The 19,280-nt window shown below is 36.4% G+C and overlaps 1 protein-coding gene and 1 pseudogene across 2 annotated transcripts; one reads left to right on the top strand and one right to left on the bottom strand.

The window, feature by feature from the left end:
- Nucleotides 1-731: 731 nt before the first annotated feature.
- Nucleotides 732-3,551, bottom strand: LOC110890973 (alpha carbonic anhydrase 7). Of its 2 annotated transcripts, none has more exons than XM_022138628.2 (6): nt 3,405-3,551; nt 3,106-3,323; nt 2,808-3,017; nt 1,849-2,016; nt 1,068-1,121; nt 732-966 (listed from the first exon to the last, which is right to left on the bottom strand). In XM_022138628.2, exons 1-6 carry the CDS (start codon nt 3,493-3,495, stop codon nt 880-882), a joined length of 828 nt encoding a protein of 275 aa, XP_021994320.1. In that variant the 5' UTR covers nt 3,496-3,551; the 3' UTR covers nt 732-879. The 2 variants fall into 2 exon arrangements, with proteins under 2 accessions (XP_021994320.1, XP_021994321.1); XM_022138629.2 differs by having other exon boundaries at nt 870-987.
- Nucleotides 3,552-5,595: 2,044 nt separating this feature from the next.
- LOC110890972 lies at nt 5,596-11,507 on the top strand (annotated as a pseudogene).
- The last annotated feature ends 7,773 nt before the right edge of the window (nt 11,508-19,280 follow it).

Genomic DNA, 19,280 nt, shown 5'->3' on the forward strand with positions numbered 1-19,280 from the left:
GGGTAATTGGGTCGGGTAAACGGGTATATCACTAAATCCCAAATCCATCCCAAACCCGCGAAAAAATAAAAACTATTCCCAAACCCGATTAACCGACCCCAAACCCGTCCCAAATGTGTCGGGTTTCGGGTTTACCCATCGGGTTCGGGTTTGATTGCTATCCCTACTTGTAGGGTAATTTTGTAGAGTATCATAATTACTCTATAAGTATAACAAAATTACTCTGTAAGTTTCAAAATTACCATACATGAACATTTTACAAAATTACCCTACAAGTGTAATCTTGTAGAGTATCATAATTACTCTACAAGTGTATCAAAATTACTCTGCAAGTTTCAAAATTATCCTACAAGAACATTTTACAAAATTACCCTACAAGATCAAAATTACCCTACAAGAACATTTTATAAAATTACCCTACAAGAACATTTTACAAAATTACCCTACAAGATCATTTGTAGAGTAATTTTGATAATTACCCTACAAGCAAATAATTACAAAAATGTCATCGCGTTTTTTTTTCAAGTCTTTCGTACGTTTTGTATCATAAGACTGTTTGTACATGAACTTAACTCATATTATGTAACTATTGAAATATATATTATCTATCTAACACTGTTTTTATTGTAATTATCAATCAATATAAAAAACCTACATGGTTTTTCATCATTTTAAGTTAAAATATTGGCTAGCTTTTGCTTTTCTTATCTTGAAATTGTCGTATTGAAATATTGCAAACCAAACAGTGTATTTTATCCTCTCATGAAAAACAATAACATGTTTCAAACAATTTGCATACGAAATAACTCTTATTTGTACATAAATATATTCATACCCAATAAATTAAATCATAGTTAAAAACAAAATTGGTGTAAACATTTACTTATTTAGATGGTCGTCTGGTCTATAAAGCTTTATCCAACGGTTGTTTAGAGGTTGAACTGGTCTTGCATTTGCCTCAGCGTTCTATAAAAACGTAGGCCAAAACTAATACATAAATAATGTCATAAAGTTATGTTGAATATATAACCAAATTTAAATTAATGCCATATAATATAGAAACTTACATCATGGACAACTTCACGTATTGCATGCAATTGTTCTCGAGTAACCGTTCTTATCTGACATGTTTCAAAACAGTAAAACATCGAAAAGAATAACTCATTCATATATACGAGAGTGTTAATATAATACAACTTTTAAATTAAAAGTAATAAAATATGATGACAATTTTTGTGTCCATTTTGATATTGGTGTACGAATATATCATGAAATTTACAATCATTTACAATAAAATAAAATAGGTACATAAAGTAAGCATCTGATTAGAGAATCACGTGTTAATAGAAAGAAGTAAATGTGGTCAACTTTGTAAATTTCAAAAAATATGCTTAAACCATCGGTAATGGTTGATGTCGGACTATTTTGTTAAATCGTTATGTCACAAATTAACTAAATTCTCGTGTAACAGTATGTTGTGTGTTAACTAACACCCAACATCATTAACTAAAAAAAAAGAAAATGAAGGCGGTATGTGATTAGTTCCCACATCCATAGGCAACACCATCCTCCCCAACTTCTTTCATTAACATCGCCAATGTGTTAACGAAATTCCCATTAACTAACCCCGTTAACGAAAAGGCACGGTGTTCCGCCTGTTAACAGGTGACGTGACTCCGTTAACAACTTTTTATTTAACCCACAACACATAGTCTTATATACGTATAATTGAAGCAAAAAGTTATTCATTATTGTGATTTTATAGTAATTAAGTTGCTTATGGCATATGATAAAATTGTATTTAAACTAGTATAAAGTGGAATAGTTAAATTAATTATTAGCTCATACCTTTTTAACAATTGTCCATATAACATTTTGGTGGCACGGGGGAGTAGTAAGTGACCCAATATATCGATAGTATTTTCTGCTACCAATTTTTATATCTCGTGGATTGATTATCCCGACGTTCATTTCAACCCCTTCTGTGGATGCCAACGCTTTAAAATATGGTTCCATCTGATCACATATCAAATACATAAACATGGAGATTGTCATTTCAAATAAACATATCGTGTGTAAATTTGAGGGGAAAAATTAAAATGATTGGTATCAATTCGTGTTAAAAAAACACTTGTTGGTAGGATGAAAATAGGATGGGTATTGGTAACTTCAGTGCCATGCTCAATTGATTATAAAACTATGTCCCAATACATGGATGGTATGTCTCGGGTAATTATCATGTGCATATCGAGTACACCCATTAGTGTGTTAAAATTACCCGTTAGGATGCCCAAATACATTAGAGTTAAAAATGCAAAAAATCATTGAATTAGTAGATTATGAATTACCAAGAACAAATAGAAATAAAAATAAAAAGAAAATGTTTGCGGGTCTGCTAATAGGTATGTATGTTTTGGGTAATCGGGTGGGAAATCACTTAATACCATACCCATAAAAACTTTTAAAACTAGTTCCATCACGAATACCTATTCTATTACCCGTCCCGAAATTTTTGAATTTCAGATTTATCCGTTAGATTCGGGTTCTTTTACCATACCTACCTGACAGCTAATATATGTTGCAAAATGGTCTATTTTTTTTTGAACAACAAATTTCTTTACTCTTGTCTTCTGTGGGACTCGAACCCAAGACCTCTCCCTCATAAGGTGTTTAAAGGCATTGCCTTTGTCAATAGACCACCACCCCAATTGGTACAAAATGTTCTAATTAACCAATCCAATAAAAAATATAAGTATAAGATCACACTACTAATAATCAAAATAAAAGTTTATGCTATATATACATACCAATGATAAAAGTGAATCAGGGCGACCAATTTTGTACATGATTCCAACCACTGCAATTTTTCCATCCGTACTTTGATGAACCAAATGCAACTCAAGATTGTATCTTCGACCATTAACGGTATGTTCGGTTGGAGTGTGCCAGTGAAGCTGGTTAAGCCGATAATCAGTTCCATTTATGCGAATATGTCCTGCTCCCTCGATCCATTTCAACTATAGTTACGCATACAAATAATCATTAGAATAAGAAATTACATGTATATGTCAACATATAATAGACATTTATATAACTTGTACTTACCATCATATCATGTCCGCGATTAATAAGAGTCGAGTTTGCTGGTTTATAATCTCTATCAAGCCTTCCAAGATTGGAAGTTGTTTGAACGCGTTTATGTGTGAGATCAATGGGAGATTGCAAGTCTCCCTGATTACACATGTTCCACTCGGGGTGGATCTCTCCCCAGTGATCTGGCCCGAGTGGACTGTTCACATCGTATGTGAACTCATGTTCATCATCTGCACCACCATTTACAACATATTTTATTTTAGTAACACAACATATGTATAGAACTAAGTTTAAGCATTATATGCACTCACCAACTTCCTGAGATGTAACAGAAGGTACACACAAAATGATGAAAATTAGAGATATCAAGATTGAAGAAAATTGTATGCTTTTATTTTCCATGTCTTTGTATTTTCATGTCACTTTTTTAGCATATGGGTGTCTATATATAGAGAGAGGATGAGAGAGAGAGAGAGAGAAAGAGAGGAAAATGGTCAAGAGGAATGGTAGGTATGAATGTGGAAGAAATGGCAATTTGATATTGACTAAAAACCATGTTAAAATAGCATTAAAAATGCTTTCGGCAGGTGAAATTTGAAGTTTTGGAACATCAATAGTCAAATTGACATAGGTTGATTTCACACAAGAATTTCTTTTACTTCTTTATATAGAAAGCTTCTATTTTGTTTTATTTTCCATTGTTGGAATATGTACGCGGACCATGATATTCACACATCCTTGGCTTATTTCCACACCCTCCTTATGTGCTGCTCTTTAGCCAAAGAGCAGCATATAGGTCCGGCCGAAAGACAAAGACTTAAGGGTGTCAGTCTTTGTTTCGTTGAACTCGTACCTATATGTTGATTGGTGAGGGGTGTTCAAAAGCAAATATGGGAATGGCTCCCTTCACTTGTCATTCCTAAAATTGATCATTACAAGTTACGATCCAATTACCATCGAGCGTACATACACATGAAATAACTAGATTAGGATTAAGATAAACATATTTGGTTAGAGAGCAATGGTAAAAAGAATCCCTTTGTCCGGTTTTGACCACCTCCGCTCTTTACGTCAGCGTCATATCACTTTACCTTCATCCGTCAACCTAATTCACCACCATATATGGTGTGGACCATGATCCTACTATCATCCACTATCCCCTCACCAATCAAAATCCCCTAATTAATTGAAAGAGGGTCTTTTTACCATTGCTCTCTAACCAAATATGTTTATCTTAATCCTAATCTAATTATTTCATGTGTATGTACGCTCAATGGTAATTGAATCGTAACTTGTAATGATCAATTTTAGGAATGACAATTGAAGGGAGCCATTCCCAAAATCAATAACCATTAAACTATGGTAACATTATACATCTTAAAACAAAAGGTCGGTGGCTTTGTCACCAACCAAAACTCCCCCAAACCTTCAAGATAGGACCAAAACACCCCTAAACTTTTAACATACGACCAACACACCCTCAGACTTTTACAACTACACCTTATCATGTTTAAGTAAGTTACACATTCACTTCTAACTTTTGTTAATCGACAACTTTGACCCTCCAAACTTTTCTACATAATAAATTGACACTTCCTTTTTTCTAAATTACTTTTATGACTTTACATAGTAACGTGCAACACAATAATATATTATTTTAATCTAGGGAATATGTCACAGAATAGTAACCAATTTTCAAAGTGTTCTAATTAGGTCACTCGTATCGTTTTTGTCCCAATTAGATAACTTAACATTCAAATCGAGTCATGTCATTTTTTCTATGTGTCAAGAAAAAAATGAAGAATTAGATGTTTGGTCGGATTATTTTAATATATAAAGTTATATTTATTAAAAATAAAAACACTTTAATTACATTAAAATTAAAAAAAAAATTACAACTCACGTCATCACTCGAAGTTAGCATCAAATAAAAGGGAAAAAGAAACAAAAATCCACATCACCATGGTTAATTATGAAATGGATGAAAAAATTCTTAATTTTAATGAAAAAAATGAATGTTGAGTGACCTGATTGGAACACTTTTGAAACATGAGTGACCTAATTAGAACACTTTTAAAACTTGATTACTATTCTACAAAGTTACCCCAATCTAGGGCTAACCACGTCAATGCCTAAATTAGTTTTACAACTTTACACTGTTATCTAAATTACTTTTACGATTTTACACCGCAATGACCGAGACATACTATTTTTTCTCTATGTAAAATGACGTTTCACGAACGAACGTGTCTAACAAAGGTAAAAACGCGTAGCGTCGTGTGCAGACACCACACGTTAATGCCATCATCGTACACCGTAACCGCAATGCTTATATAAATAAGTTACACTAAATTAGATCATATACATCAAAAACACGCGTTTTCATATGATTAACGCGTCACATAATGTACCGTCAGCACGTAATGTGCCGTCAGCTATAAACAACCAAGCTATAAACAACCAAGACGTAGCCGGTGTAACAGTCTAGTTTTGCGATAATCACAAACTTTACGTCGTATTCTTAGTTCTTCCATCTTTCTCTAATAAACCCCAAAACCCTAACTACCTACCTTTTTCCAGTCCACAACCAAACCTCTCATCATCTTCAATGGCGTCTGCTAATTCAATATCCACACCTTCATTTCTCCATCCACTTAAGCAGGTAAACTACACATCACTTCAATCACTAATCCGTACATCCATTATATTATTAATCATGTATTTTAATTATAATTTGTGTGTTTTTGCCTTTAGGGCAACTTGATTGATGCTAGTAGGAAAATATTGATCAGTTGCAGTATTAATTCATTAATTGTTTTATTTGGTGATGATTTATGTGTTGTTAGGGCAACTTGAATGGTGCTAGTAGAAAAATTGATCAGTTGCAGATTGCTCAGAAGATGAGGCAATCGAACCGGCGGTTTGCGATACGTGCAAACGCTAAGGATATTGCGTTTGATCAGCGGTCGAGAGCGGCTATGCAGGCTGGGATTGATAAACTTGCTGATGTTGTTGGACTTACTCTTGGTCCTAGAGGTATATTGTTTTGGTTTTCTGTTTTTGGTTGTTAGGTAGGTTGTTGGTTTGAATTAGTGTTTAATGATTGATAGTTTCATATGGAGGCAGTATCGGTAGTTTAGTGATTATATCTCACTTAGGGGCTTTTTGTTTACCTCTTAATGAAGCTATTAATGGTTCAGACCTCTTATTGGTTCAACACTTAATGGTTCAGACTGTTTGTTTCGCGAGCAAATGTCTGAATGGTTCAGACATTTACCTCTGAATGGTTAAGCATTATACAGAGTCTGAATGGTTTAGCATTATACAGAGTCTGAATGGTTAAGACCTCTAATCTGAATTGGTCAGACATTTGCCTCTGAATGGTTAACCATTATACCGGCTCTTAATGGTTCAGACCTCTTAGACCTCTTACTGGTTCAACACTTAATGGTTTAGACCTCTTATTGGTTCAGCACTTACCCATTCAGAAGTTGCCAAACAGCCCCTTAGTGTGACCTAAAATTGATAATCGGTCAAAGGAAGTAAAAAATGGTCACAATATTTTAAGTATTTGAAAAATGATATATAAACTTTTGTATATCATCATCATCATACTCAGTAAATTCCACCAATCGCAAAGCTAAAGTACGGTCTGAGGAGGGTAAGATGTAGACAGCCTTACTTCTACCCCGTAGGAATAGAGAGGCTGCTTCCAGTGAGACCTCTAACTCGATAGTAGTTTTGCATCAAGCCTTGGATATAAGGCACATAACACTCAGCAATTGGGACAAAGGCCGATTAGTGCATGTACCCCCTTGTCTTTCGGCTATCAACACCACCACATGATGCATGATTATCCGTCCTCTGCTTTTAACGTTATTTTCACGAAATTAGTAAAATAACGTTAAAATTAGTGCACTTTCACTTTTGCCCCTGAGGGCCCACACATATATACACTATATATGCGCATACCACAAGCGGGGCGTATATAAACTTTTGTATATATATACGTTTAAAAATTTACATATAAAATTCCAATCCTGTTAATCCCAAATAATCACTAGTTGGTACGGCACCGCCCGACTAGCGCCGGGCGATCATTGCAAAAATAAATCACAACAAGATTAAGCTTGTTATCCAAACTGATTAACATTGGTCAAAATGAAACACAATAAGAACTGTGGTTAGTTTGTTAGGGCAGAACCAATCATTCTGTTTGAAAACTAATTGGAACTGTGTGATTTTGAGCACCATTACCAGGTTTACGAAATAGGCCTGTAAAGGAAATGAACGAACATGGATGAGGATTGTTTGTGTTCGTTTATTTAGGTTTAGAAAAGGAACGAGCACGGAGGTTTAGACGGACGGATTTTCTTGTTCATGTTTGTTTGTTAAGAAAATGAATGCATTCGTTAATATTATAAATGAAGGTGAATGAACGAGCATAAACACACGTAAATGAATGCAAATGAACACAAACGAAGGAAATGAACATATATTTTTTTTTTCGTATGTTAGCCGATTACCCAAGGCTTGGTTTTAATATCTAACTGGGATGATGGGCTGATAAATGATGGACCAATTAGTATTACTAATAACTCATAAGTAAATTTAACCGAATAAACGTGTAAACGAATTAACAAACATAAACAAATGAAATAAAACAAAAAACATAACATAACGCTCAGGAACGGAAATGAACGCACGGGGCATGTGTTCATGTTCGTTCATTTGATATAATGAGCAAGTTTATTTGTTCATGTTCGTTTGTTTATCGAAGTAGAGAATTTAAACAAACTTCCCACCGAACGCTCGTTATAGACTTAATTTGAAATTTTGAATTGGTCAGGAAGGAATGTTGTCTTGGATGAATACGGTTCCCGAAGGTGGTTAACGATGGAGTAACAATCGCCAGAGCTATTGAACTACCCGATGCCATGGAAAATGCCGGTGCTGCTCTTATCAGAGAGGTTTACGATCTTTTACTCTTTCGATAGTTGAAACCTGTCGCTACTAACACTTCTCATGGTTAACAATGGTGGATGAAATTACACAGGTTGCAAGTAGAACCAACGACTCCGCTGGTGACGGTACAACCACCGCATCCGTTCTTGCCCGCGAGATTATCAAACTCGGTCTCTTAAGTGTCACCTCTGGTGCTAACCCAGTGGCATTGAAGAAAGGTATCGACAAGACGGTATTGGGTCTAGTCGAGGAGCTGGAGAAGAGAGCCCGACCCGTCAAAGGCCGTGATGATATCAAAGGTGACACGATTTCTTTACTCGGTTTTGCGATACATTTTCTCATATTCTGATTGCAAAATTGCATTCTTGAATTCTGTTTAAAGCCATTGCTTCAATCTCTGCTGGAAATGATGATGTCATCGGAACCATGATTGCTGATGCTATCGACAAGGTCGGACCAGACGGTGTGTTATCGATCGAGTCATCATCGTCTTTTGAGACGACTGTTGATGTTGAAGAAGGGATGGAGGTTTGTAATTTTGTATAACTAATTAACCGCTTCTTTCTGTTTACTTGACTGTAAAATGTCATTTTCGTCCATGAGGTTTGGTCAGTTTTGCGACTTTCGTCCAAAGATTTGTTTTCCTGCATCTGGGTCCTAAAGGTTTGAAATCTTGTCATTTTTCATCCGGCTCGTGAACTTCATCCGTTTTTCTTCGTTAAGTCAGGGGTATTTTCGTATATAAAGTGAAAAAGAACAAATTGCCCTTTAAGGTAACAAAAAAGATGGAAATACCCCTGACTTAACGAAGAAAAATGGATGGAGTTAACGAGCCGGATGAAAATGACAAGATTTCAAACCTTTTGGATCCAGATGCAGAAAAACAAACCTTTGGACGAAAGTCGCAAAACTGGCCAAACCTCAAGGACGAAAATGGCATTTTTTTGATAATTTCTTGATTGGATTTTGCAGATTGATAGAGGATACGTCTCACCGCAATTTGTGACCAACCCCGAGAAACTACTGGTTGAATTCGAGAACGCGAGGGTTCTAGTTACAGACCAGAAAATATCTTCAATAAAGGATATAATTTCTTTATTGGAACAAACCGCTCAATTGAGAGCACCTTTGCTGATTATTGCGGAGGACATTACCGGTGAGGCGTTGGCTACTCTTGTTGTGAACAAGCTTCGAGGTATTATTAACGTTGCCGCCATTAAAGCACCTGGTTTCGGTGAGAGGCGAAAGGCTTTGCTTCAAGATATTGCCATCGTGACAGGTACATCTGTTTATTTTTTTCAAGGAAATATTTTAGGCCTGTAAACGAACCTAACGTTCATGAACTGTTCGTGAACTTGTTCGTCGGGAAGTTCGTTTATTTAATAATCGAACAAACATGACCACAGTTTTTTGTTCATTTAATTAACGAACGGACATGAACACACGTTTTGTTCGTTCATTTATGTTCGTGAACGTCTGTTTATGTTCGTTTTTTGGTGTTCATTTATGTTTGTTTATTTACATTTGTTTATGTTTGTTCGTTCGTGTTTGTTTCAATTCAAATACATAAGTAGTTGTTTTTGTATAAATATTAAATATAAAATATAAAAGGAGCTTTCTAACTACTTATATAAACATAACTAATTGGTAATTGAGCTTTCTAGTAATAAAAATGGGGTTTCCAATGGAATTTATCGTAATTAATCACTAATTTATCTAAAAAATTGCTTTATGTACGTTTATATTTAGTTTATAATTAATGTTCTTTATTGTTAAATTATTTTTGCTTATGTTCGTTTACGTTCGTGAACTGTTCGTTAGGTTTTAAATGAACAAACATAAACGAGCACGAACATGCCCATTTTCTTAATAAACGAACATGAATAAAAAAATATGTTCGATTATATGTTCGTGTTCGATTAAAGTTAAATGAACGAACACAAACAGGCCTTTGTTCGTGTTCGTTCGGTTCAATTACAGACCTATTTTTTTATTAATTTTCTGCTGTTATGATAGGAGCCGAGTATCTAGCCAGTGATATGGGTCTGCGGGTTGAAAACGCCACCGTGGAGCAGCTCGGTACCGCAAGGAAGATCACCGTCAGCAAAGATTCCACAACCATCATCGCTGACTCAGCAACAAAGGACGAGATACAATCGCGGATTGCACAGATAAAAAAGGAGTTATCCGAGACAGATTCGGTGTACGACACTGAGAAGCTAGCGGAAAGAATCGCGAAACTATCAGGCGGGATTGCTGTTATAAAGGTGGGCGCTGCAACCGAAACTGAGTTAGAAGACCGTAAGCTACGTATTGAAGATGCTAAAAACGCAACGTTTGCTGCTATAGAAGAAGGTATAGTTCCTGGCGGTGGTGCTGCGTTTGTTCATCTGTCAATGCTCGTTCCGGCTATTAAGGATAAGCTTGAGGATGCTGACGAGAGGTTAGGTGCTGATATCATTCAAAAGGCAAGTCATGCACCATAATTGTTTATAGAGTAAAATGTCATTTTCGTCCCTGAGATTTGGCCAGTTTTGCGACTGTCGTCCAAAGGTTTGTTTTTCCGCATCTGGATCCAAAAGGTTTGAAATCTTGCCCTTTTCATCCGGCTCGTTAACTCCATCCATTTTCCCATTAAGTCAAGTCAGGGGTATTTCTGTCTCTTTTGTTAAATTAAGAGCAATTCGGTCTTTTTCACTTTATGTTTATTTAACATAATGTACAAATATTCAAAATACCCTTAACAGAAAAAAAGACGACAATACCCCTGACTTAATGTAGAAAAAATGGATGGAGTGAACGAGCCGGATGAAAATGACAAGATTTCAAACCTTTTGGATTCAGATGCGGAAAAAGAAACCTTTGGACGAAAGTCGCAAAACTGGCCAAACCTGAGGGACGAAAATGATATTTTACTTGGTTTTTTCGGTGTGGTACTTTGGTCAGCCAGTTGATTCAGTTTTTTTACAGGCACTGGTGGCACCGGCGTCTCTAATAGCTCAAAATGCGGGAGTTGAAGGTGAAGTGGTGGTCGAGAAGGTGAAGGAGAGTGAGTGGGACATGGGTTATAATGCAATGACCGACACATATGAGAATTTGGTGGAGTCTGGAGTGATTGATCCCGCGAAGGTGACTCGATGCGGTTTGCAAAACGCGGCTTCGGTTGCGGGAATGGTTCTAACCACACAGGCCATTGTGGTTGAAAAGGCTAAACCTAAGGCACGTGTAGGTGGTGCACCACAAGGTCTAACTGTATGATTCGAGTAAACTTGGGTGATATTGGGCCAAACAGGTTCCATTTTTTGTTTACCCAAATTGTGGAGACCCGACCCAAGTACCCGATAGCGTTCACACTTCCAACGCTTTTTTCATAATAAAGTTTTCATTAAAGGGTACTAGTTCAAGATTCGAAAAAACAAATGGCAATGATTATCGATTCGAATTTTGTGTTTCTTGTTATTAAGAATAACTATAAAAGAGGTAATAATTTTGATCTTAAAACGGATCAAGCGGGTTGAAATTTGCTCAACCCTTTTAAAGCCTGTCGCGGTTCTGATCCTCTATAGCCGCGTTTTAGCTTAAAAAAACAAGACAACGATGCAAAAACCGTGTTTTAGAGTCGTCCATTCAAATGGGTTGCAGTTAAACCAGTGGTTGGATGAACACCGAATCTAGTAACCGGCTTACAAACGAGTAATCTCTAAATCCAGCGTATTCAGGATCAAGATGTAGAGGGTTTGCATCGAAACTTACCTTAGTGATTACAACGGAGTGTCCAAGTCAATGACAACGGCATTTATAAAAACTTGTAATAAACGGATGCATATACTCTCATCCTAAAAACCGCGCGTCAGTTTGTGGATTCTTCGTACGCTCCGTACAATGATAAAACAAAGAAAAACTAGCTCATCTACAATAAGAATTTTCATAATTTTCATTTACAATAAGAATTACTTTATATAACATTTTAATAAAACTAAGTTTCATATTCTGACTCCAAGACCTTATAGATTTGTAGCGATCAGTGGGGGTGATATAGATCATATAAGAACTCCCACGACCCGAAACATTGTTATGGCTCATCTCTTAAGAAATTATATGATAGAATTTTCATGAGTCTCAACGAATATTTCATTCTGAAAGCGATTTCAACGCTACTAAGAAAGATCTATACCTATAGAATTGTAAAACCTATATGGAAAGATTAAACATGGAAATGAGATGTATGGTGAGGTTTCCATGACTCAAACGATCCTATCATCGTGCTTCTGGGTAAAACTCCCATCTCGTTAAGGAATTGGTAAGCATCATTACATGCTCGAGTTGGGATGTCATGTGAATGACTCGTACGATTTCAAGTTGAGTTTGTTCTAGTAACTTAATAAAATTTTAATTGCTTATAAGTTATTATAACTATAAATTATATCAAAATCATAAAATATGATATGCATTCAAATTAAGGGTTTTTAAGCTCGAATTTAACTCGTTTTAATTTTACATAACAAATTCTTAAAAAGTGTATTGATGGCTTTAATATTTAAATAAAAATAACTTAGCATTTTGAAAGTGACAGAATATAATAAACCTTTCAACAAAAAATCATAAAAGTAATATCTACCTCAGTTCTCAAGATTCCATATTCGAATAAAAACTGTAATATCTACCAATGTAAAGGGGAACAATTAAATAAAAGAGAAAATTCGATGCTATGAGTGGTCCAAACATGTCAATTTTTCGACTTGTGTAGTCACAATCGTCACCTTTTGGTTAATTATTTTTTCGTAAATAACCTAGCAATTTTTATATTATTTTTCCTTTGGCTAATAACATTATTTTATAAATTACTAGGTTTTTACCCGGGATTGCTTACCGGGCTCGGGAAACTTAGTTATATTAATTACTATTTGTTACTAATACGACCACATTACATCAACCATCTCATTAGATTCAACAAAAATTGTCTTCAAATCACCGGATTAGATCATGAACGTATATTAGAGGTCAAACACAAGTACAACAGGACCACATGAATAATATCATTTCCACTTTTACTTCAATGCACTTACATGTTAGGTTGATTTGGGATTTTGTAAAAATGTTTGTTTTTGTACTTCTTTACAAAACAAGATGTTGACCAAAATTCAAACAGATGTTGACCAAAAGTAAATCAAATGTTGAACATAAACACTGAATCTATAACAATAGACACTGACTATATTCAAACTACTGATACATAAACACTGATTCTTCATTCCACTATTGTAATCTAAGCACTGATGTTGAGCATCAGTGCTATCTTCAAAGGGTGATCAGACCTTAATGGACAATGCTTTGATCTTCAACAATGCTTGGATCCCATCAGTAGTTTGAGCTTCAATTTTTATGCTTCATCAGTGCTTGGATTCCAATGTATGTTGAAGCTTTGCTGAGCTGCCATCTTCAAGTGCCATTATCTTGATAGCCTCTTTAAAATATACAGCTTCTTACTCTTTCTCTACTGCATCAGTCAGCTTTTGCCTCTTTCTTTGGTTTAACATAATGACAGAGGTATCTGATGATGTGAACAGTGGTACAGAATTGTGGACCTGCTTCTTTGACATGTCAACAGTTTTGTAATCAGGCTTCTTTGGAAGGCTAGGATCTGTTTCTCTCCTTTTTCTCAGGCTTTCATAAGCTTCATCAGTGTACTGCTTTGTCCATTTTGCTATGGGCTTGGCAGTTCCAACCTTTGCATCAACCAACTCTTGTTTCTTTCTTTTGTACTCCAAGGTAAGATCATCAATAGCCTTTTTGTATTTACGCCAGTTTGGTGCTGACCTTTTCATGCTTGGATCTCTTTTTACTCTTTCAATTCTATTGAGTTCCGTCTTGAGACCAACAAGTGGCCAATCTTGGAATTGTTCTTCCTTGGCAGGGTAGAACTTCTCACTCATGATTAGTGCCAGAAAGTCTTTTCTCAGATCTTTTTACAGGCCAGGTTCTGGTGGTAAATTTGACATTTCTTTACTCAAATCTCTAGCATAGTCTTCCACGAGCTTGACTTTGGTGAGTAAAAACTGATAATGACTTGAAACCACATTGTCATTTTCTCCTTGGCATTCCAGCCTAGCTCTTATTTCAGCTTGTCTAGCTTTTAGTTTTAGATATCCATCCATATGTTTTCTGGATTTCTAAAACCAAGTAGAGAAGGGAATTTCCTTTTTGAAGGATCATCCACTGTGTAGAACTGCCTCATTTCATTCTTTACTGCATGGAGTTCCAGTGGATAACTGGCAGCTGCTGGGGTAGTATCTGCAGAGTCATATCCTTGAAGAGCTATTGGATCTTTGATTGGATTGACCAATTTTGTTGGAACGAAAGATTCAGGTTTTGTGATTTTGTAAGGTACAGATGAAACAGGATCAGGTGCTGGTATGTCATAATCATGCACTTGAAACTTTTTTCTTCTAGTATACACATTTTCAGGAGGAGGTGTTTCTGTTTGAGGTTTTGGAGCAAAAAGAATTATGGCTTCGGAAGGATTGTTAGAAGTGGTAGGTAATTGACTAACAGTTGTCGAAACAACTGGTGTCTCAACCACTGTTGTCACTACAACTGTTGATGTATCAACAGTTGTCTTTTGCTTTAAGGCAGGTGGTGAGTTTTGTGATGATGGTTTTGTTTGTGGTGTTTGAGTAGTGATGGTGTGTGTCTGACTAACAGATGTTGAAACAACTGGTGTTTCAACCACTGTTGCCATTACCACAGATGATGTGTCAACTGTTGTCTTCTGCCTTTTGGCAAGTGGTATTGGTGATGGTGAAGTGATTTTTGGTAATGGTGATAAGGCAGTGGATGTAGTGTGTGTTGAAGTGGTAGTGGTCGCAGTTGTTTGGATAACAGATGTTGAAACCACTGAAGTAGCAACAACTATTGATACAACAGGTGTTTTAACATCTGTTGGTTTGGAAGATTGATGTGTGGAGCTTTTGGAAGGTTTGGGAGTTTGTTTTGTGGATTTGGGAGGTGTGGTTTTGGGTTGTATGACTTTTCTAGTAGACTTTCTTATGGGCTGAGGATTTTCTTGATCCTTTGTCTTAGAAATACCATGTTCATTCATCTCCATAAAAACTCTCTTCTCATGTTCAAACCTTCCTTTATCCTTTGCCTCCATATCCTTTTTCACCCTTGCTTTTGCATCAGGAATGGCATTTAAGGTTACATCAACCTTTTTGGAACCATCTGGCAAAGGGATGTGTGCAAGCATACTTGAATTATCTGGGGCAATGTACACACCATCTTCATATCCCTTTTTCTTCAACTGCCTCATTTTCTCCGCCTTTTTGGCATCATTTGGTGGTGGGTTGTCCACAAAGATGATAGAGGGAGGAGTAGTGCCAGTGGTGTTCAGCAAGTGAGCCTTCATGGCTTTTATATCTGCCTGGGTGTCTTTGAACCTGGCTTCCATGATATTTCTGATCTTTTGAAGCTGAATTTCATGTTGCTGATCAGCATTTGCTCGTTGTGGGTGAAGCAGAGGTTGAAATAATGCCCAAAGGTCAGTGGGAGCAGGTGGTGCCTGTTGTGTTTGTAACAACTGTTGGAGTATGGTTTTGATTTCTGCAACAGATGTATCCAGTTTGTTAACCCTCTCCGTCAATTCTCGGTAAATTAAACCATCACCCAATTTAATGGGATCAATATGATTTCCCACCAGAGGTGGTTGTAACAGTGGTTGACTGAGGGAGACTTTCCCAAAAGTCATCCCCTGATGCCCCTTTTTCTTGGAACTGGGGACTTCTTTCCTCAGCAGAGGTTACCAATCTAACCTCACCAGTCAATACAGGATACACACCAGTGTTTAGAAAGGTTCCCATAGAAGAAATTGCCTTCAAGGAAGTCTGATTAATGAAACTACTGTCCAAGTGTAAACCAGTGGGTTCAACACTTGTAGTAGCTGCTTCACTTGAACTACTGACAGGAAGTACTTGTACATCCTGCAGTGTAACCTCCTCAGGTGTTGTTGGTGGGTTAGCAATGATAGGGATCTCAGACTCAGTCACTTTCTGTGGCATGCTCTCAGTGATAGGTGGTTGAGAGGAACTGATTGCTATCTGAGTTATATCAAGTGCATCCAACAAAAGTTTTGTTTGTGGTGGAATTGTGGTAGTGAGTATGGGAGTGGAAAGAGAATTTGACCCGAGGATGATGGATTCAAGTGAGTCCAGAGCAAAATAATTTGATGTCCCTATTCTTACAACCTGTTCTTTTTGAAAAGAAGCAGGAGGAGTTTGAGGCTCAGGTTGAGATATTTCTACCATCTGCTGTGAGGAAGTAGCGGCAGTGGTTTCTGGTGACTTTTGTGTTTTCACTGGCAGTTGCTCTGGGATCTCATCTTCCAGAGTTGCCTTCGTTTTAGGTTTGAGGGGCTTTTGTGTTTTCTTTTGTCTTGGTCTTTTGGTGGATTTAGGTGTGGGTTTCACAGCAGTTGTTTTGCTGCTGTGATCACCTTGAGCAGTGGGCTCAGCAGCAAGTGCCTGAGGAGCAGTGGTAGCTGCTAAAGTCGGCTCAGGAGCCTCTGCTTGTGTTTTTGACACTTTTGATAGCCTTGTAAATGTTTCAGGTGTAAGGCCATTTATTTGAAAAGGTTCACCTTAGATGAGTACATGAGCATCATCCTTTCCAAATTTCTTTTGAAAATAAAAGCTTAGGAACCTTGGAAATAGTAAAAATGATTTTCTATTAACATTTTTTACCAAGTCATCAAAGATCTCCTATGAATAGTTAAGGTTTTCCCCATGCAAGATAGCATATGCCAGGTAATGGAATTTCATTGAAAACAGTGGTCTTGTTAGAAACACAAATTAAGAGGGTATGACACAAAAACCTTGGGGCAGGGAGAAAACTGCCTTTTTGCAAAGTGTCTTTTTTCATTTGCTTTGCATACTCTCTTTCTTAAAAATCTGTTTGATACTCTATTTTAGGGAAAGAAGTTTTACCTTGAAGATCATTGAGTTCAAACACTTCAGAGATGGTTTGTGGTGTGATTTTAACATCAACACCCTTTATCGAGGAATTGATGGCTATGGGTGTTTCATCTTGAGATTCAATTTTTGCATTTTTCCAAAATTCCCTATGGGTTGCCAAGTAAATCGGAGCATCAGAAGTCAACAAAGTTTTGTACTTTGAAGACGAAAGGGCATTTATGACGGAATTGAACGTTTCAGTGTTACTTGGTTTTGTCAACAGACCCAAGTAGTTATGGGGAGCTTTGTAACGAATTTCTATCGCCTTTTGACTGGATTTCCTTTTAACTGATGAAGACCGTGATTTTTCGATTTGAGGAAGAAGGACGATGAGGAATTTTGAGAGAAATGGAGGATAACTGCTTTGAAAAAGGAATTTTGAATTCGATTCGACAGTTAAAACCCTGTTTGGGGGTTTTGATCAGGGTTTTATAGGGGAAAAAGTGAATGCTGACGTGGCAGTGGTTACAAAAGATCTGACGGCTATGAACTGTCCACGAGCCAACCCCTGATGAGTAATGCAACACAATTGTTTTATGAAGCCACTGATGGAATAATATCAGTGGTTGCAATGATTACATTGAAAACAGTGGGAGACTTTAAGTTATCAGTGGATAGCCTGAAAACATTTTAATGCTTATAATTCATGAAAAATTTTCATTTTAACTATTTTTAAGATGCATGTTGAGATTATTAAAATAAAGTATTACATATAATCAGTTAGCATGCTGGGGTGATGTGATAAATACCGTTACATATAAACATCTCAGTGATATGAAATCTAACAATCTAACAGAGTATAAAACACTGATGTGATAAATACTGTTACATATAAAAACTGTTAACATAAACAAAGGTAGAATATCTACTGTTGATGCTGAACAACTTTTGTTGTTGGGCAGTTGTTCGTCTTTGAGTTTGTATAGGGTTTATCTCGAGAGATAAATTATATGAACCACTGCTACACTAAACACTGTTACATAAGAAACACTGATACATAAATACTAAAGTTGAATCCGCTGTAGTTGCTGAAGCACTGCTGCTACTGAGCAGTGGCTTTCCTTTCGTTGATCAGCCTTTAGGTACGTAAGTGCTTGTCTTTAACAGGGCTTTGTCCTCAACAGTGGATCGCCCTCATCACTCTTTAAGTAGATCAGTCTTTATAAGGAGCAGTGGGGTGATGTGATAAATACCGTTACATATATACATCTCAGTGATATGAAATCTAACAATCTAACATAGTATAAAACACTGATGTGATAAATACTGTTACATATAAATATTGTTAACATAAACAAAGGTAGAATATCTGTTGTTGATGCTGAACCACTGTTGTTGTTGGGCAGTTGTTCGTCTTTGATTGTCTCGAGAGATAAAATATAGCGAACCACTGCTACACTAAACATTGTTACAAAAGAAACACTGATACATAAATACTAAAGTTGAATCCGCTGTAGATGCTGAAGCACTGCTGCTACTGAGCAGTGGTTTTCCTTTCGTTGATGAGGCTTTACGTACATAAGTGCTTGTCTTTAACATGGCTTTGTCTTCAACAGTGATTCGGCCTCAACAGTCTTTAAGAACATCAGTCTTTATAAGGAGCAGTGGTTAATTATAACAGTCCTTAGCATGATCAGCTATTATAACCACAACATAACCCTCTGAGAGGAAGCAAGTGTCCGTCTATTCATTTGAGAGGACTCATTGACACTATCAAACCTCTGTTGACTTACCAAACAGATGTTCAGATACAATTCAACATCAACATAATCTAAATCTTTCTCAAACACTAAATAATAAGTAAAAATAAAACACAACATAGATTCATAAAATTAAATTTATTCATTTATTCATGACCTTAAAACTAAAAGTCCAATAATTACATGATATAAGTTCAAATCTAAGAATAACAGCAAGAATTAAGAAACTTTAGTTTCAACTCCATCGATTGCTGAACCTCTCGATGTATGTCCTTCAACATCGCCATGAACTGCACGTCTCTATCACCTCACTCTATATTACTGACAACACAAATAAGAAACAAACCTAAAATGCAAAGGTCTCTTCTCAACTGTTGTAGCACATCTGAGTTTTCACGATATTGCACGAATCTATCCATACTTTCTATAAAAGAAGAAATCCCAATGACAAACCTGACGCAAGAAATCCCAATCCAAACAACGCAACTTTTCACGATGTTGCAACAATGATACTGCA

This window comes from Helianthus annuus, chromosome 11 (genome assembly GCF_002127325.2).
Source record: "Helianthus annuus cultivar XRQ/B chromosome 11, HanXRQr2.0-SUNRISE, whole genome shotgun sequence".
In the NCBI taxonomy this organism is placed as follows: domain Eukaryota; kingdom Viridiplantae; phylum Streptophyta; class Magnoliopsida; order Asterales; family Asteraceae; genus Helianthus; species Helianthus annuus.